General features: G+C 37.7%; 1 protein-coding gene across 1 annotated transcript; it reads right to left on the reverse strand.

Annotated features, from left to right (window-relative positions):
- Nucleotides 1-20,079: 20,079 nt before the first annotated feature.
- Nucleotides 20,080-20,907, reverse strand: LOC140955603 (uncharacterized). The gene is made up of 3 exons (XM_073409280.1): nucleotides 20,795-20,907; nucleotides 20,608-20,727; nucleotides 20,080-20,529 (listed from the first exon to the last, which is right to left on the reverse strand). Exons 1-3 carry the CDS (start codon nucleotides 20,795-20,797, stop codon nucleotides 20,080-20,082), a joined length of 573 nt encoding a protein of 190 aa, XP_073265381.1. The 5' UTR covers nucleotides 20,798-20,907.
- Nucleotides 20,908-21,405: the final 498 nt, after the last annotated feature.

Consider the following 21,405-nt stretch of genomic DNA (forward strand, 5'->3'; position numbering starts at 1 on the left):
TGTTCATCAAACTAAGTCGGTGGTGATAAATCCTAAAGGACTTCCTGATAAACGAGCAAATAGCTTTGATCCCAATGCTTATAAGCTTTTAGCCAAGGTTGGTTATAGTCGTGAGCACATCAATGAGTTAGTAAAGGATGGTGATACGACTTAACTTGATGATAAACAAGTCTCTGCAAGGACTAGAAAGGCATAGAGAGAGAAGAAAACTTCTATCAAGACTTTGAGGGATGGTCTTAGATATGAGTCTTTCCACACCGCTGCATTTTAGATTAATAAAGAAGCCTCGTGATACATAAGTACGGAAGAATTAAAGGAACATTACAACAAAGTTAGTCGGCACCTCTTAGAACTTCAGTCTGGATTGTCTTGGTGGAACTACAAGTTTGTGCTCCTATTTTGCTAGGATTGGAACCCAAATATGGAAGGCACTAAAATGCACACCAGTCTTTGCAAGACTTGGACAATCCATGTCCAAAAAGAGAACAGGTTTTTGATGGTGATCAAAGGTTCTTCATAACAAAATACCTTCACGCATAAAGAGACAATGTGAATGGGTGGTGAGTGCTGAAGAACATTGAAAGAAAAACACGCACAATATGATAACAAACCCTATAATGAAGAAGAAGAAGACAAAATAATGTGTCTCACTTCAAATCACTTCACTATTGAAGAAGATGATAATGACAAGTTTGTCATAAAAAAAGATGTTAAGGAAGCTCCACCTTTCCTTGAATCAGAAAATAAGCCTATAATGGATGAACTTAAAGAGGTTAACTTAGGAATTATTGAAAACCCACGACCAACCTTTATCAATGCAAAACTTATCACCTGAAGAGGAAGCGAAATTACCATGGAACTTTTTGATGGAGTATCAAGATATTCTTTGCATGGGTCCATATGATGAAATGCCAGGGTTTAGACCCAAGGGTTGTTGTCCACAACAGCAGTGAAACACAGGGCTAGACCTGTAAAACAAACTCAGCATCGCTTTCGTCCTAAACTCATATCACAGATTGAGACTGAAGTCAATAAACTTATCCAAACAGGTTTCATTCGCGAGGTCAAGTATCCTACGTGGATTTTAAATATTATGCCAATCAAATTCGAATGGCATCCGCAGATGAGGAGAAGACGGCTTTCCGGACTTCGAAAGGGATATATTGCTATAAAGGTGTTGTAACCCATTTTCGGGTCCCCACAAAAATAATAATAATAATAAAATTAAAAAAAAAACTGAACAGTGTCGTTTTGACACTGTTCCTCTTCCCGCATGCTGCTAGAGCCCCACACCAATGATTGCAGGCTGCTCCCAAAAACCCGTCGCGCACCCTGCCGAAATCAAGGGAGCGATGCCTTGCTGTCGCGCCCAATGGCCGACCAACCGCCGCGTGACCCGCTCCCTGGCTCCACAGTGAAAAGCCATGCTCACTGGCTCTATAAATAGAGGAGGAACGACGAACAGGGGAAGGAGAAAGGGGAGAAAGACCAAGAGAGGGGGAAGAGAAAGAAAAGGGAGAGACAGAGAGAGGAAAGCAGAAGAGAAGAGAGAGAGAGCGAAATAGAAGAAGAAGCAGACAAGAGAGTAAAACAGAGGAGAGAGAGAGATAGGAAAACAGCACCGTCGACTACCGTGAACCGCCAGCGCCGCCGCCATCACCCCTGCCGCATCAGCTCCTCTCAGCAATACCACCACTCCAGGTAACTTTCTACCTTTCCCGTCTTTTTTTTTTGCTTCAGCTTCATCTGCATGCAGAACGTTTACGTTCTGCAGCAGATGAAGATTAATTAGCTAGTTATTGTGTTGTGCACAGTACCCAACCCATGCATTTGGGCCAGGTTCGGCCCAGCCCATGTATTTGGGCCTGACCCGACCCATTTCAAAGAAAAAAAATCAAAAATATTTGTTTCAGTATTTTATAATTTTTTCCGCGTAGTTTTTATGTCATTTTGATTAATATTGGGTGGTATTTTATGTTGTTAAAAATAAAAAAATCTGATATTAAAATACCCGGTTTTCGTAAAAAAACTTCCAAAAATACAAAAAAATTGAAAAAAGAGAAAAAAATGTTTTAGCATACATTTTGGCTTTAATAACCAGTTTATTAAAGTCAAGAGAATATTGGCCAAAATTTCAAAAGCAACAAAAAATTTTATTTTGTTTGTCTCTTAGTATCCTAGGTATGACATTACACGTAATGCATATTCTGGATATTTAATTCTTTTATTTTTTGACAATAGAACCTGGGGTATGACATTACATGTAATGCGTATTCCGAACAATGAGAAACCACAACACGATCTTAGATTTTATCAGACATTAAAACAATGCAGCCTACCTTAGGTAGGGCGTAGTTGGGGTGCTAATACCTTCCCTTTAGGCAACCATTCTTCGTACCTGATCTCTAAAGACCAGTTAAGGTTCCTAGTAACCAGAATACTAGGTGGCGACTCCCAGTCCATATTTTCACTTGTAGAGACAAGAATTCCTTGTCTCTCCCTTTTTGCCAGGAATAAATATTCCGATTTTGCCTGGAGGGTGGACGATCGCCGCGCCACCGCACACGTGCGACAAAAGGTATGTTGTTTAGCTTAAAGAATGCAGGTGCCACTTATCAAAGGGCAATGCAGAAGATTTTTGATGATATGCTTCACCAACATGTTGAATGCTATGTTGACAACCTCGTGGTGAAATCGAAAGAAAAAGAAAATCATTTGCAAGATCTTTATCTGGTATTTGAACGGTTACGTTGATTCCAGCTAAAGATGAATCCACTAAAATACGCATTTGGTGTGTCCTCAGGCAAATTCCTAAGGTTTATAGTTCAACATCGAGGAATCGAGATTGACCAGTCTAAGATCGAGGCCATTCTAAAAATGCCGGAGCCAAGAAACATCCATGAGTTGAAGAGTCTCCAAGGAAAGTTGATGTCAACCATTCACATTAATAATAAATACAAAAAAAATAATCATGCGCAACTGGCGCAGAAACCGTAGATTAATTCTCTGGTTACTGTACACACAGTAACCCGGTTACTATGTGCAAGTAACAGCCCATAAAAAATATTTGCGTTGGTCCCTCTAACCGCAGCCGACCGAGACATTGGCCCCGTACCGCACGTCCCCACGATGAAAAAAAAAAAACACATGCTCACGGGCTATAAATGGAGGCTCCGTCATACGTTCTGCAGAATTATTAGCTAGTTACTGTGCTGTGCACAGTAACTAGCTAATGTTGCACAGCTGTGCACAATTAATTATGTGGTCAACATGTGTAAGGCAAGGAAAAACTTCCACAAAAATACAAAAAAATTAAAAAAAAGAGAAAAAAATGTTTTTGTGCATCGGCCAAATCTCAAAGCTAAAAATTCATATTGTAGTAGACGAGCTGAACTAAATTTATTCTATTTAATTCTACAATAAAACCTGAGTATGGACATGTATTCTAGAACATTGATGTTTACAATAAAGAAGCTAAGGCATTACCTTCCAAGCACATTTGGTAAGATTAATTCTGTCCCGAGCTGACCCTTTAAAGTATATCATCTCAAGACCAGAATACTATTAGAAGATTGGAAAAATGGGCTTTATTGCTTCAAAGAATTTGAAATTGTTTACGTCTTACAAAAGGCTATCAAGGGGCAAGCACTAGCTGATTTTCTCGTTGATCATCTTATTCTTGATGAATGGAAGTTCTCTGAAGACTTGCCTGATGAGGACATTTTGTTTACTGAAATGTTAGAACCATGGAAAATGTTCTTTGATGGCGTAGCACGACAAGATGGAGCCGGGGCTGGGGTTATATTCATCACACCAGAAGGAGAGGTCTTACATTTCTCTTTTTCACTTACCGAATGTTGTTCTAATAACATGGCTAAATATCAAGCCTTGATTCTTGGGTTGGAAATGACAGTGAATATAAAGATGTCTCGCCTTAAAGTTTTTAGTGATTCTTAATTAGTCATCAGACAACTCCTCTCATTATATGAAGTCAAGAAGCCGAAATTCATCCCATATCATAAGTATGCACTTAAACTAATAACATCACTTGATTGTGTCACTTTAGAACATGTGCCATAAAAAGAGAATAAGCAAGCCAATGCCTTAGCAAATTTGGCGTCAACATTAGCATCATGTAGTGAGGAGATAAAAGTCCTTGTATGTCAAAGAAGGGTCGTTCCACCACTAAATCATGACATAGAAGAGAAAGAACAAGTGAGCATAGTTTCTGTCTACGAGATTAAAGAGAAGACTAGCGTCAGCCACTTATCGAGTATTTGAGACATGGAAAGCTACCTAAAGACCTACACCATAAGACAAAGGTGAGACGAAGAGCTTCTCATTTCATATACTTCCAAGGCACTCTTTATCGACGTTCTTTTGACGGAGTCTTTTTACGTTGTCTTAGAGAAAAAGAAGCAACAAAAGCACTAGAAGAAACTCATTCAGGGATCTGTGAAGCACACCAATCAGGCCCTAAACTTAACTTTTTGATCAAAAGAATGGGATATTACTGGCCAATAATGGTGAAGGATTGCATAGACTGTGCTAGAAAATGTCAAAGTTGTCAATTGTATGCTAATTTGATCCACTAGCCACCCGAGCCCTTACACTCTACAGTTGCCTCTTAGCCCTTTGATGCTTGGGGACTTGATGTGGTAGGACCATTGCCGAAAAGCTCTAGGGGTCATCTTTACATATTGGCTGCAACAGATTACTTCTCCAAGTGGGCAGAAGTTGTAGGATTAAAAGAGGTCAAGAAAGAGACAATTGTAAACTTCATCCGAACAAACATCATTTATCGTTATGGGGTACTAAGATACATCATAAACGATAATGGAAAGGAGTTCTACAATACGACTATGAACAAGTTGTGTGCACAGTTCAGTTTTAAATAACATAACTCTTCTATGTACAATGCTCCAGCTAATGGTTTGGCGGAAGCCTTTAACAAGACTTTATGCAACATTCTCAAGAAGGTGGTGAATCACTCAAAGAAGGAATGGCATGAGAGAATTGGGGAGGTGCTATGGGCTTATTGTACTACATTCCGAACACCGACTCAAGCTACTCCATACTCCTTGGTATATGGGGTTGAAGTTGTTCTTCCATTAGAATGTCAAATTCCATCTTTAAGAATCGCAATCCAAGAAGGACATTCCAATGAAGACAATGTTCGTCTACGCCTTGAAGAGCTTGAAGCTTTAGATGAAAAATGTCTTGAGGCACAACAACGATTAGAATGTTATCAAGCACGACTCTGTAGAGCTTCCAAAAAGAAAGTGCGACCACTCTCATTCCAAGAAGGAGATCTTGTCTTGGCAGTACGACGCCCGATAATCAAGTCAAAACACATAGGCAACAAGTTCCTCTCCAAATAGGATGGCCCTTATATGGTTCAAGAAGTTTACACCAATGAAGCTTACAAAATTGTTGATGAGAATGGATTGAGGATTGGGTCTATCAATGGCAAATTCTTAAAAAGATACTATGCTTGAAATCTAATATAGCTCCTGACCCACATGAGCTAAAACTATGAAAGGCATAAAAAACAAACAAAATTGAACTACATTATGACTTGTTCCTTTATCCACAAAGGTATGTAAGCAACTTGGAATTCATTCTGAGTATAGTCACGCAAAAAAAAAAAAACTTTTTGAAAAAAAAAATGTTTTGAACTACTTTGTCACTTGATCATTTATCCACAAAGATACGTAGGTAACTTAGAAATTATTCTTAGTACAGTCACACCATCCTTTAAAGCTATTTGAGAGGGATAACAAGATATAAGGGAAATTAAAATATAGACTTTATTAATAGAAAAAAGAATTCTATTACATAAAGTATGTAGTCTCAGCAGAAAATCTTAAACTAGTGTTACCAAAACAGAAAATATCCAAAGCACAAGAAACCATCAACATACTACGGGTTCAAGGAGTCTGTTGAATCCGGCCACGAGAACATAATTGATTGCCCAGCAGTTAATGGGTCTTGCTTGGGTTGCAGCGATGAAGTGATAGCCATGCCTTGTTGCCTCTTGAGAGCTTTGGAGAAGAGCATATGATTCTATACCAGCAATGAAACATCAAGACCTGGGGAAGCTGTGGTTCCATTGATGGAAGCAAATGAAATTGCAAAAGGAGGAGACGTCTGAGGACTTAAAAGCTAGTGTTTGTGGCTGCTGCGGTTTCTTTTCACTGGTATTTCCACTTGCGCTATAGGCACCACCCATTGGTGTGGGATTCATCAAAGCAAAGTTCGCGAGATGTATTCGCAATAAATTCTGGCCATAAATACTTATGTTTGAGCCGGAAACTAGACTGTCAATAGTTGATGGACTATACGGGCTTGGGGAGTAACACTTTGAATTTGCATCAGCTGCCGCTGCTAGTTCGGTACAGATTGATTCTGCTGATGATTCTGCAAATGGTTGGATCTGAAGGACTGTTGTTGATTCCACCTTATTCACTCTCATGTGGTTTATGCTGCTGATTCTGCAAATGCTTCTGGGATTATGAGGAGCCACTAGAAATACTTGGATTTTGATGACCTTGTTGGCCTTGTTGTGTCTGTATTAATGGTTGTTATTGTCGAAGAAACTGTAAAGGATGAAGCATTCGAGAAGAATAAAATTGATCCATTGAAAAAAAAGGCACAGCTTGAGGATGGGTTCCTTTGGAAGTTGTTGCGGCCCCAACATATGCAGGGATTGGAATCTGGTATGCACCATTTTGCAAAATTGCCAAGTATCGAGTTTCATTGCCAGGAAAGTTTGGGTAGCTGAAGCTCATTGTTGTAGCGCCTGTTATTGCTGATGTTGTGACATTTCTTGAAGCAGAACTTAAGCTACTTGAGCAAGCTACACTGCCAACAGAAGAAGAAGGCCTCACAATGACTGGTCGGGTAAAAGCTGCAGCAACAACTTGTTGTTGTTGTTGGTGGGAATAACCACTGGTGGTGGCTTTGAAACACTCAGAGGGGATAAAACACAAAGTTTTATTACAAAATCCGAAATTTACAATTAACAAAAGTTTAACAATACACACCCTCTCTCTCTCTATTCTCTTTCTAGTGTTTCTCTCAATTATTTCCACACATATAACATAAGTTGGGCACTCTATTTATACAGAAATTAAAACACAAAAAAAATCAACTATTCCAAGTGTGAAGGTGGCTGGCGGCTGCGGCTGGTGGCTGGCGGTTGCCTTCCTTGACCATCTGGGAGCTTCTAGATTGAGTTTATTCAACAAATCTCCCCTTTAAACTCAATCGAGGGATGTCATGCCAAGCATGAACACTTCTCCTTTCAATGCCTTCTTTCTGCTTGTACCCTTTATCCACTAATTTGGCTTTCGTCTTGTAGACCCATTTGACACCTATTGCTTTCTTCTTTTCTGGTGGGTCCTTATCTGCATGGAAACAAAATAGAGTTGTATCTTCCATAACCTGAGTGCTATCGTACAACTCTTCAAGATTCCGCATCTTTCTTGGTCCTTCTGACAAGGATGCTGATGGTGGTGTTGATGATGATGCTCCTGGTGTGTTCCTCCTGTTGAATACAGGGAATCTGTGTACCAGACTTTGTGGTTCAGCTGCTGGTATAAACACTGGACTTTATGGTTCAGCTGCTGGCACAATCGGTTCTTCTACAGGTACAATCGGTTCTTCGACAAGTACTGTTGGTACTTCTTCACCTTCAAGGATCAAATCAGTGGTGATCCATTTGACTGCTTCTTGATCACCATTCCATTCCCAAGATTTATCTTCTTCAAAGATAACATCTCTACTCGTAATCACCTTCTTCGTGATGGGATTATACAGCCTGTATCCCATCCTTCTTTCACCATATCCGACAAAGATGCATTTCTCGCTTTTATCATCGAGCTTTCTCCTTCTTGCATCTGGGATCTTTGCATATGCCACACAACCAAAGACTCGAAGATGAGTTACACTTGGTTTGTGACCACTCCATGCTTCTTCTGGAATGACTCCTTGCAAACTTCTGGTTGGGCAATGATTCAACAGATACACTGCACATGATACAGCTTCAGCCTAGTATTGCTTGGGCAATTTCTTTGCTTTGAGCAGACTTCTTGCCATGTCAAGAATCGTGCGATTCTTCCTTTCTGCTACACCGTTCAGCTGTGGTGTATAGGCTGGTGTCGTCTGATGTCTGATGCCTTGTTGTGTACAGAAGGCTTCAAAGTCATTTGCTGTATATTCTCCTCCTTGATCAGATCTCACTGTTCTGATCGTATAACCAGTTTGCTTCTCCACAATTGCTTTAAAATCTTTAAAACAATTGAATACTTCTGACTTCCTCTTCAAAAAGTATATCCACGTTTTTCTACTAAAATCATCAGTAAAAGTGAGGAAGTACCTATTTTGTCCAGTCGACATAAGCGTTATTGGGCCACACACATCTGTGTGTACTAACTCTAGTGGCCTCTTTGCTCTCCAGTTGACTTCTTTGGCAAAACTGGATCTGTGATGTTTGTTGAGGACACAACTCTCATAGACTTCATCTGGATGATCAATGTGAGGCAAACCTTTGACCATCTTCTTGCTTGCTAGCATCTTCAGACTTGTGAAATTCAGATGTCCAAGCCTCAGGTGCCAAAGCCATTCTTCACTGTTGGTGATGGCGCTCAAACACCTTGCTGCATCATACTAGATGTTCAAAGGAAACATCCTATTCTTGGACATTTTCACGTAGGCCATTAATCTCCAATTGTTCTCTCTAATGGCCAGATGACAATTCTCCGAGTAAAAAGTATAACCTCTCTCCAAAAGTTGACCTAAGCTGATTAGGTTCTGCTTTATGGCTGGGACATAATAGACATTGGCGATGTAGCTGGAATCACCATTCTTCAGCTTGATTAGGATACTGCCTTTACCTTTGAATGGAACCTTTGTGGTATCTCCAAAAGTAACTAGACCTTGCTTGGTCTCATCTAGATTACTAAATAACTCTCGGTAGCCGCACATGTGATTGCTGGCTCCAGTATCTAGATACCATATTTCCTGTTTCTCGCCAAGTTCTTGTTGGACAAGAAATGCAGATGCTTCTCTGTCATCCTTCTCTGCATAGTTTGCTTGCTCACGTATCTCCAACGGAGCTTTCCATCGGCATTCAGTGCTATAGTGCCCAAATTGATTGCAACTATAACATTTGATATTCCTCTTGTCACAGTTATTGTAACCGCCTCCTCTTCCTCTAGGAGTGAATGCATGTTGGCATCAGCCTCCTCTGGTGGTGTTTCTGCCACCTCTTCCTCTAAAGCTTGTATTCCAAGAACCTCTTCTTTGGAATCTCTGGAATCCTCCTCTGGATTGTTGACTTCCTGCTTGAGTGGTGTAGCCACTTGATGAAGTCTCCCCTTGCTCATATTTGTCCTTGAGGGACAGCTTTGCTTGTAAGGCATGCTCGATGGCCTTATCTCCATTTCGCTTTACTATCTTCTGCTCATGAGCTTGCAAAGAACTCATAAGCTCATCTACTATCAACTTGTCCACTTCTTTGGACTCTTCAATGGCAACAACAACATGATCAAATTTTGGATCTAGGGATCTCAAAATTTTCTCCGTAATTCGAGAATCGATGAGGGCTTCTCCATTTCTCCTCATCTGGTTGACTATCACCATAATCCTTGTGTGATAATCAGAAATAGACTCCGAGGACTTCATTTGCAATAACTCAAAGTCACCTCGCAAAGATTGAAGACGAATCTTCTTGATTCTATCAACACCTTTGTATTTCTGTTGGAGAGCCTCCCATATATCATGTGATGTTTCAGCGGAAGCTATGATCTCGAATGTATCTTCATCGTCTTGGCTTTGTTGTCCTTCTTTCTATTGACTTTCAAGGCTTGCTTATGTGCCTCTTGTAAAGCATCTTCTCTTTCTTTGGACTCTGGTTCATCATAACCAGTTTGTACAATATCCAAACACTCTTGTGACCCAAGAAATGCCTTCAATCTGATGCACCAACTATCATAGTTGTCTTTGGTCAGCTTCGGGATGAGTGTATGAGTACCTTTTGTAGTCATTTTGCTCTTGGAATGACTATATCACCTCTTTGGGAGCCGAATTTGGACAAACGGACACTGTAGATCGATCCGGAATGGTCCAAATAGTAGGGAACCGGTCTGACTTTGTTGAAATCGGGTCAGAAAATGGGTGATCCGGTCAAAAAACCAATTCTGTACGGCGGGCGGTTCGCTGGGTTGAACCGGGAATATTCTGTGGAATATTCGGCGAATATTCGGGGGAATATTCTCTCAGCACGCTGGCGGCTCGGCTTGGCGCGATGTACGGCGGCTTGACGTCTCGGCTCGGCTCGTGTACGGCTCGGCTGGAACGGTGCGGCGCGGCTCGCATATGGCGCACGTGGACTGCACTCGTCTTCAACCTCTGGTGCGAGTGGCTGCGCGTGGGCTACAATCACCAGACCTTCAGGCGGCGCGTGTGGCGCACCGCGGTCTCCGATCAGGCTGATTCTTGCGACAGTGAGTTCGTCTTGATGAGCTCTACATTGTGGAATGATCAAAACTTGTTTTGGACAACTTTGAAAATTTGGATATACCCCAAAACACTTCTGTTTTCCGACGAACGGGGCTCTAATACCAATTGTTGGTGGGAATAACCACTGGTGGTGGCTTTGAAACACTCAGAGGGGATAAAACACAAAGTTTTATTACAAAATCCGAAATTTACAATTAACAAAAGCTTAACAATACACACCCTCTCTCTCTCTATTCTCTTTCTAGTGTTTCTCTCAATTATTTCCACACATATAACATAAGTTGGGCACTCTATTTATACAGAAATTAAAACACAAAAAAAATCAACTATTCCAAGTGTGAAGGCGGCTGGAGGCCGGTGGTGTGAAGGCGGCTGGCGGCTGCGGCTGGTGGCTGGCGGTTGCCTTCCTTGACCATCTGGGAGCTTCTAGATTGAGTTTATTCAACAGTTGTTTCATTGGGAAGATAAAAGTGGGCCTTGCATGCAAAATATTACCATGAGCCCTAGGGGGCAGGACTTGCTGAAGAAAAATCTGCAATGACATAGATACAGAAAAAAAATTATACAGGGACGCATCATTCTTGTCACCGATGCTTTAAGAGATTATACAAGGATGATTAGTGACTTGTCCCTCTTGCTATTTGAACCAGAGATTGGATTTCCAGGCCACATTCAACGCGTAAGCACCTGAGATCAGGAGAGCAAGTCGACGCACTTCACAAAACAAAAATACGTTATGCACGAGTGGAACAAGAAATTGGATACCTGTTACAATTGATGCAGACGACACAAGTAAGATATGGGGAGTTTCTAGCAAGGGCATTACTTGACGAGAGGTTGTGTGATGATGTTGCTTGGTAACATAGGTTTTCTTTTATAGCCACACCAAGGATCTTCTCCTGTTTACAAGAAAAAAAGAAAAAAGAAGAAGATCTTCATGTCTTGTGAAAGAAAGGTCGGCTACTTGCATGAGAAAGTACAACTTCCTGTAATACACAGAGAGAGGTCAGACCAAGCAATGTGCTCCTATTTGAAGACTTCAAAGCCAAGATCGCAGATCTTAACCTTTCGAATCATGTTCATGGTATGGCTGCTTACCTTCATTCAACTCGAGTTTTAGGAACCTTTGGTTATCATGCTCTTAAATATGCAATAATGGACAATGATGGTTACAGTTTTGGAGTAGTTCTCTTAAAGCATTTCCAATGCAAATGCTATTTTGAAAAGCTAAATTGATAAAATAATATTTTGAATGGTATAAATATAAGTTTTTTTACCATATCTATTCCAATAGAAAAAAAGCCATTTAATTTGAAGAGCCATTTATATTGGAGTGGAAGAAACAAATGTTTTATTGTTTTTTAATAATTTTAATGTTATTTTTTTTTCACATGGCTATATTTAATTGGTTTATTTTGTTAGTAGCTTTGATTTTGGCTCTTTAAAAAGATATGTAGAAATAACATTTGTGAGAGAGAAAAGATATTTTAGCATTTTGTTTGAATTTCTTTCAAGTACAAAACAAATAACAAAAAAACTAAAATATTAACTTTTTACTTTCCATTTAGCTTCTTCATTGAAGATTCTCCTAGAGCTTCTTACTGGGAGGAAACCCGTGGATCATACCATGCCACGTGGACAGCAGGGTCTTGTTACATGGGTTACACCAAGACTGAGTGAAGACAAAGTTAAACGATGTGTAGATCCAAAGCTGAAAGGAGAATACCCCCCTAAAGGGGTTGCCTAGTTGGCAGCTGTGGCAGCATAATGAGTGCAGCATGAAGCTGAGTTCCGGCCAAATATGAGCATTATTGTCGAGGCTCTTCAACCACTTATGAAGGCTGCCGCTCCTGCTCCAAAGACCAAAACCAAAGAAATCAGATTTCTGCTGACAACGTGTGCTTGGTTTCATTTACATGTGGCTTTCTGCTGATAACTCTGTGAACTTTTGAGAAAGGAAGTGTGTTGTAAAAGCCGTCATGTTCACTAATTGAAACTCCTGAAGTCTTCAGATGAGATCCAAGTCCAGATAACACAAAGAAGCTATCAGTTGAGACTGCCTGCCTGCAGTTGAAGTCATTGAAATATTCCAAAAGCTCTGTACAAATGATTGAAATGCCATAATTATGTTTACCTACATGCTCAAAAAAAAATATTGAAAAAGAGCCATGCACGCCTGCTAATAAACGTTAAAAAACAACAATTCATCGAAAAAAAAAAGAGAGAGTCAATGCACACTAATAAAAAGGAGTCGTGCATACCTGCTGGTGGAGGCTGTGTTAAAGGTAAAGAAAGAAGAGAAGGAGTCGTGCTATTTACAGCATAAAGAAAGACAATGTAGTGGCCTTTTATAGCCACACTATAGACCGTTGCCAAATTACAAAAGAAGAAGAAGAAAAAAAAACTCTTATTCTGTGATAGGAAGGTCGGCTGTGCAAGTTGCTTTTCCTCTTCTGAAACCAGAGCAATAATTCCAATTCAGTTCTGCAGATCTTTCCTATTGAAGTCATCGCAAAAAAATAAAGCAATAATTCCTGTTCGGTTCTGCAATCTTCATTTACCAAGACAAAGTTTTCCTATACTGTTGAAAAGGCAAACTATGTTTCCTAACTTGAAAAGCATTTGATTAGTCTTTGCTGTCAATCAGTTAAGAATACAAGGAAGCATAGTTATTAAACCCGGCCCGGCCCGGCGGGTCAACCCGGGACCCGGTCGACCCGGTGGCTGGACCGGTTCGGGTTTAATAAAAGACCGGCTGTGGCAACAGCCCGGCCAAACCCGGGCGACCCGGCGGGTCGACCCGGGACCCGAGTGACCCAGACGAGACTCGGACGAGACCCGGGTTTTTTTTTTTTTTTTTTAAATATGGGATAAAAAAAATTGGTTTAAATATTTCAACTTAAAATGATAACATAGTATCTTTTCAAAGTGGGGTTTAAAGCCCTTTCATATATATACTATATGTTTACATGAAAAAATCATGTTTTTTCAATGTGGGATTTGAAACCCATTAGTATATATACTCTATGTTCCCAAGGAAAAAATCATGTTTTTTCAATGTGGGATAAAAAACCTTTTGGTTTAAATACTTCAACTTAAAGGGATAACATAGTATCTTTTCAATGTGGGATTTGAAGCCCTTTCATATATATACTCTATGTTCCCATGAAAAAAGTTATGTTTTTTCAATGTGGGATTTGAAACCCATTAGTATATATACTCTATGTTCCCAAGAAAAAAATCATGTTTTTTTCAATGTGGGATAAAAAACCTTTTGGTTTAAATACTTCAACTTCAAGGAATAACATAATATCTTTTCAAAGTGGGGTTTAAAGCCCTTTCATATATATACTCTATGTTTACATGAAAAAATCATGTTTTTTCAATGTGGGATTTGAAACCCATTGATATATATACTCTATGTTCCTATGAAAAAAGTTATGTTTTTTCAATGTGGGATAAAAAAACATAGAGTATATATATGAAAGGGCTTCAAATCCCACATTGAAAAGATAATATGTTATCCTTTTAAGTTGAAGTATTTAAACCAAAAGGTTTTTTATCCCACATTGAAAAAACATGATTTTTTCCTTGGGAACATAGAGTATATATACCAATGAGTTTCAAATCCCACATTGAAAAAACATGATTTTTTTCATGTAAACATAGAGCATATATATGAAAGGGCTTTAAACTTCACTTTGAAAAGATACTAATCCCTTTAAGTGAAGTATTTAAACCAAAAGGTTTTTTATCCCACATTGAAAAACATGATTTTTTCATGTAAACATAGAGTATATATAAAGGGCTTTAAACCCCACTTTGAAAAGATACTATGTTATCATTTTAAGTTGAAATATTTAAACCAATTTTTTTATCCCATATTTTACATGGATTTTTCATATAATCCGGGTTTTAACCCGGGTTTTGGCCGGGTCAACCTAATAACTATGCAAGGAAGTATAAAGGAAAGAACATTTAAACGGGAATGAAGTAAATAATTCGTCAAACAATGAGTGCACGCATATCAAGAGAAGAAAGAGAATATGAATCCAAATCTTTAATATGTGATAATTCATTATCCGTTATTCGAAATCACAAACGGATTGCGTCATTAGATACAGAACAATGAGATCTTTAAAATAAGATGTTACAATGACCACTTCCAATTAAAAAAAATAAAATCATGCAGCCCTGTCAAAGTGTTAGTTGTTTTTCTGGTATAAAGATAAATTTTGTTTGGTCCTGAACATGCATCAGTTTCAAATGAGGTATTGGACCTGAATATTCTATCATTTGATTTGATAAATCTCATTTTCAATTTTGATTATCATATTTTATTTTCACAATAAGATTTATCTGCTTGTTGTTAAAATCTAATATAGTCAAATCAAATTTTAGTTGAAAATATAAAACCTTCTCAACCATGTTTTTCGAGACATGCCCACTTGTTTCAAAAGTAAGTAAACTTGTCTCGAGGGGGCATATGTAGAAACACAAATTTTTTACCAATCAAATTTCGCCATGTGCTATTTTATTCTTTAAAAGAAATGATAAAATAAAATTGAAATAAATGACATGGAAAATAAATGAGTCTTTATATATTTCTTGGCCAATGAAAAGTTGACACTTGGGATGAGATATTCAAGATATCTGGTCATAAATGCAAGATCTCGTCAGATATCTTGTTATAAATGCAAGATCCCGTCAATAAAAACCAACCAATAAAATTATGTCATGTGGTATTGGAAAAGGACCTGAGAACCCCTATAGATCTCTATAAATAGAGGGCCTCAACCTAAAGGCAGAGGAGGGGAGTCCTGGAGATACAAATTTTCTTCAAGACAAGCTCTTCAAGCAAGAAAGCTCTCTCTCTCTCTCTCTTCAAGCTAGGAAGCTCTATCTCAAAGAGTTCTCAAGCCTCCTTCATCTACGCTTGAAGTCTAGAAAGAACGAAACTCTGTTGAATCAAGCCAAAACGTCTCATAAGAGTTCTTCAACAACATTTTGAAGACAAATCAAGGTACTCTTCAAAGCATCTAATCGCAACATCTCGCTTTGCAATACACGTTCAAATTCGTGTTCTTGCAAAGCACAAATCTTAGCTTGATTACTCAAATAAATCAAGTCACCATACATCAAATCCAAAGGAAGAATCAGAGGATTGTCATATTCTTTTGAAAGAATATATTACATAGAGATTGTACCCATTCATATATTTAATAAAATCATATATATATATATTTATACATGTGTGCTTGTTTAATTTCAGGTGCTCAAAATTGTGTCTATAATCTATTTCAGGGTCGCAAAAAGATAGGAAGCCAAACTTTTTTCCAGATTTGTTTAGCCTTTATACATGTGTGCTTGTTTAATTTCAGGTGCTCAAAATTGTGTTTATAATCTATTTCAGGGTCGCAAAAAGATAGGAAGCCAAACCTTTTCCCAGATTTGTTTAGCCTTTTTGAGACAAAAAGCTCTGGGATTGTTCCATGTCTTTGAAATTTCTTCCTAAGCTATGTAAAGGTGAGCCATGAGGAAAACATTCAAAATAAAAGGTTTGTGCTATTGGATGATCGATATTTTTGTGTGGAAACCCTGAGTGGGTAGCACAAGGCTTTGATGAGAAGGAACTGTGGTTTGGTGCGAAGGGAAGGTTTGGGTGGATGATGGAGGGACATTTTTGTGTTGGATAAGCGGGTTTGATGTTTGGGTATGCTCTCCCCAGACCGGTCCTTTGAGGGTGGGACTCGGTATTAGCGCTTCTATTGGTGACAATGTGGGATCATCAAGGCAAAAAAGAGGTGGCGGCCCAGATTTTATGGGGAAGTGAGCTTTGGTTGGGGTAGGGTTGATGGGGGAGAGGGGAGAGTGGGAAGGAAAAAGGGAGAGCATTTTTTTCTGTTTACACATTTAATAATACATAATACTCAGGATCAATATATCCTACTGCATGTCCCTGACTGCCCTGGCTGACATGAATTATTGATCGGATTCTGGCCCCGTCAGTGATTTTTAGCTATAAAATCTGCATCAAGCAGAATATTTGAGGACTTGATGTCTCTATGAATAATTAATAGGTGGCACTGCATGGTTGTGCAGATGCTCAATTCCTCTAGCCGCGTCCAGTGCAATCTTGAACAAATAAAGGGAAAACAAATTTCGAAGAGCTTGGGTTTGTTTTTCTTTTTTTCTTTTTTTAAGCAAAGAGATTGAGAAAATTGTACTTCGAACTGCGTTCTCCAGTTGAAGTTTCAAATAAGAGAATTTAAGAAAAACAGCAGGTATAAGTTGTCCTATATGGAGAAAAACAATGATAGAGGTGGATAAATCCCAACGTACGAAGAATAGAGCGGCAGAGGTGCTAAAGATTATCTAGAATAAAAAATTCTGATCTTATTATCTAGAATTCAGCAATGCACTGTACTCAAATCTGAACTTAGCTTGAATATTAACAGTCTCATTTTCCCAAAACATGACATGGGATTTTTGAGAATTCGATAACATGTTTTAAAATAATAACTGTTAAACCCCTCTATGTGATTAACAGTGTGTTTAGCAGTGTAGTAATAGTTTTTTTAAAATAATTTTTTATGATAAAATGTATGTTAATAATAATTTTTCATTTAAAAATTATTTTTAATATTAGCACATTAAAACGATCTAAAACACACAAACTATATTAAATTTTAACAAAAAACAAATTATAAAAACACGGTTTCAATCGTGTTCCTAAACGGTTTTTAAAGTAAACAACGTAAAAAAAGCACCCATTTCTGTGCCTGTTCCGCAAGATCAAAGAAAAAGGGGGTGTTTTGTTAATGAAAAGGCGCAAGCAACTTTGACAAGTTTTGTTAATGAAAAGGCGCAAGCAACTTTGACAAGCAGTTCATTGATGCATCACTTCAGAATACTCCACTGCGTTTCATTGATCGGACAATGTTGACAAGTTCAAACTCTGATCTCAGGCAGACGAACCTCAGATTGAAAAAAACAGTAGGTAGCAACTTTGACAAGCAGTTCATTGATGCATCACTTCAGAATACTCCACTGCGTTTCATTGATCGGACAATGTTGACAAGTTCAAACTCTGATCTCAGGCAGACGAACCTCAGATTGAAAAAAACAGTAGGTAGCAACTTTGACAAGCAGTTCATTGATGCATCACTTCAGAATACTCCACTGCGTTTCATTGATCGGACAATGTTGACAAGTTCAAACTCTGATCTCAGGCAGACGAACCTCAGATTGAAAAAAACAGTAGGTATAAGTACCTCAGATGGGACTTCGGGCCTTGAACCTTCTAATTCCTTAATGGCGAGCGGCAGGTAGGAGAAGCCATTCTGGAACATTCAGCATCGTGTCCGTAACAATCGGAAATTTCTTCTTTGTAAAATAGGAACGTGCACTCAAAATCAACGAGCACAGGTGTCCCTTGTTAGAAAAGGACTCTGAAAAAAAAGGAGGGATGCTAATTTACTTGATATCTTTTTAATAACAACTCATATATTTAATAAGATTTTGATTTTGGATGTTTTTTGGAGATTGATTTTCATTGTTTTTAATTATTTTTTTTTATAAAACTCCTATATTTACATGATGTTTAAAAGTGTAATAGCAACTGTTTTTCAAAATGATTTTTATTTGAAAATATATCAAAATAATTTTGTTTTACTTTTTTAAAAGTTATTTTTAACATTGAAAAACATAAAAAAAATTAATTTTAAATAATTTAGAAAAACAAATAGAGTAAAATCTTTAGTCATTCCTACACTTTAAATAATTGATTCACTTGTTTTTTAAAAAACTAGTTTTTGGATTTTTATTTATTTCAATCAAGTGTTTTCAATTATTGGTATCACTTAATATAAAAAATTAAAAACATCTTCAATAAAAAATAGTTTGAAACTATAATATTTTTATTATTTTTTATCTGAAACCTGATGCAATGATCCATGGGATTGACAGGTTGAGGAACTTTCAATTCCTTATTGGCGGGCGGTAGCTAGGAAAAATCTCTTTCACAAACAATATTTTCAAAGAATTTACGGTGGCTGCTTTTACATTTGTGTACAATTCACCAAATTCAACATTTTCATATGCATTGAAAAGATCAAACAATATTTCCTTGTTTCACTTATCCTGTTTCATGATATTTGTGTACTTTAGAATGGTCATTCATTTTCAGAAACGTTGACAAGTTCAAAAGATTGTGGATTTTTTTGTTTTAGTCAAGTAACGTCTGAGAAACGTTGTTTTTTTCTTGTTTTATTCGAGTAATGTTTTAAAACGCGATTGAAATTATATCTTTGAAAAATTTAAAATTTTATGATTTTATATCATTTTACTTTTTCATGTATATTGATTTTCTATAATTATCGATAGTATATTAAAAAAAAATAATAATCAAAGCGAAATATAAGGATATGAAAAATAAATAAAACAGAATTAGAAAAAATATTAATCTACTATAACAAATAAAAAAAAAAACTACCTAAATCTAAGAAGCGTGAACCATGGAATATTTTCTTATAGAAGATCCTAGGTTATTATTATATGTTATCTTTAACTATTTTAAATAAAAAGATTTATATCTTTTAACAAATTCTATCAATATTCAAAAAGGACTGCTTAGTTAAATGGTAACATGAAATTTTTATCTATGTGTATATAATTAATATTTTTCTCACTTGTAACTAAAATGAACTATTTAAAATGATTCATAAAATTATACCATCAAGTTAAAGTTAATGGAGTAATTCATAAAATTTTTATTCACACTATACACTTTATATATATTTATGTTATATATAGATTTTATATAAGTGAAGAATTTATTAAAAAAATATCAATTCATAAAGTAGCTTATATCTTAGGAATTTTTATAACACATATATATTTATGATTATTTATTTATTTTTTTAACTATTAACACTACAAGATTTCACAGTTTTACCGACGGAATATTTCCGTTGGTGTATGATAGAACTTTCGTCGGTAAAGTATTTACCGACTATATTACCGACGGAATACTCCCGTCGGAATACCTTTTGTCGGTGATTCCACATTCCGTCGCTATATCGGTCGGAAATACAAAAAAAACTTTTACCGACGGACCGTGCGCGCCAAAAAAAAAAAGTTTCCCGCTTGGCATATACCGACGGAATATTTTCCGTCGGTGTTATAAAAAGACCGACGGACGAACTCCGTCGGGAAAAGTGTCGGTGATATTTTATACCGACCGAAGATGTCCGTCGGTAAATACGTCGGTAAATTTATACCGACGGATTTGTTCCGTCGGTGATGGTCGGTGACAGTGGCAGGCACTGTCGAATTCCGACAGAGTTTTTCCGTCGGTAAATCCCTGTGTAATTGTTTTTTTTTAATTGTTTTTTAATTATTTTGAAAAAATAATATAAATTAATGGTAATACAAACCAATTATGCAAATAAAATTTATATTAAGCAACAAAAACTCAAAGTGAAATAATATTCATTACAAAATGAATGTGTTTCAAAAAAACATTAAACAAAATTTTAAATGTAATAATGTTTATTAAAAATTAATATAAAGGTGGAGGAGAGGAGGAGGAGGAGGAGGAGGATGAGGGTTACGCGGCCAAAAAGGATTAGGCGCACATGTTCCACCTTGTGTCATGTTCATGACCATTTGCCGAAGCTCTTCATAGGCCGCTCTTTGTTGTTCAGACTCTGCTCTGTGTTGTTCGTTCGCCAATCTTTGCTCTTCTTTGAGTTGTGTGTATGGCTCTGATAGGTGGTCGCACCTTTGCTGCAAGGCCACAAACTCCTTAGATTGGGAGCTCCCAGCGGTTGAAGCAGTGCCGGTCGACCGCAAGTTGGCCGCGGTAGTGTTGGAGAGCCCGTAAACCCGATTTTTATCGGGTCCACCTGACGATCCAGCCTCCATCCACAAATCCGGATCGAATTCCGGATGGGTCGATGGATCGTCCCCGTATCTCTCCCTCAACCGATTATTATAGGTCTCCTGAAAAAAAAAAATCATCATATTCAATTCAATAAACATAATAATAACTTACAAAATAAAATGGTTGAACAAACATACCACAAAATGTTGAGCACGGTTGTCAACGAACTGTTGCGTCCCCTTTTGGCGGTCATGACTTCGCACGTGCGTCTCCACAAACAGCTCCATAGGGCTCGGCTGACGTCCAAGAGACGTAGCCTATAATGAAAAAAATGTATTAACAACAAATTAATTGAACGATATATTTCATTTAAATTAATCTTACCATCCGTTTCGCATGTGCAGAAAACGGAACGGAGCCGCCGGTGTGCGTTGTCACCGAGCCATGAATTGGCCGATTCCGGTTGCTAGCACCGGACTGTGAGCGTCGAGTAAACCGCTCAGATGACACGTGCTGAAGATAGTGCGGCCATATATCTTCCGGGATGTATATTGGTTTGAAATCCCTCCAAACCACAACATCGTTCCAGCCTTGGAACCCCTTATCCCTCGTTGTTTTTTTTTGCTTTTTTCTGGGTGTCATACCAAAAATCACGCAACTTAATTCACACATGAAAAATTTACATTTCGAAACATAAATAATTATGTAAAAAGAAGTCGTATTGTTTTCGATGTTACCTAATTGCCGCGTGATTTTCCCACACCCTCCTCACAACAGTGTCATGTTCATCGTCCTAGTAGAATCGATGCTGTATATAAAAAAATAATTTTTTAAAATGTTAATAATTTATTTACAATTATAACTAGAATTTATTAGAAATAAGCTGAAAATTATATATTACCACGAACCTCAAATCTACGAAACCATGCATTGATTTGAGGCATCCATTCAGGATGTCTGGATATCTGACTCCATTGAAACAATGGAATCTCCAT

This window comes from Populus alba, chromosome 5 (genome assembly GCF_005239225.2).
Source record: "Populus alba chromosome 5, ASM523922v2, whole genome shotgun sequence".
NCBI classification, from domain to species: domain Eukaryota; kingdom Viridiplantae; phylum Streptophyta; class Magnoliopsida; order Malpighiales; family Salicaceae; genus Populus; species Populus alba.

Coding starts and splice junctions, on each gene's coding strand:
- LOC140955603 (XM_073409280.1), bottom strand. Junction 20,530..20,607: donor ACCGTGCTCAACATTTTGTG/GTATGTTTGTTC, acceptor TTTTTTTTTCAG/GAGACCTATAATAATCGGTT.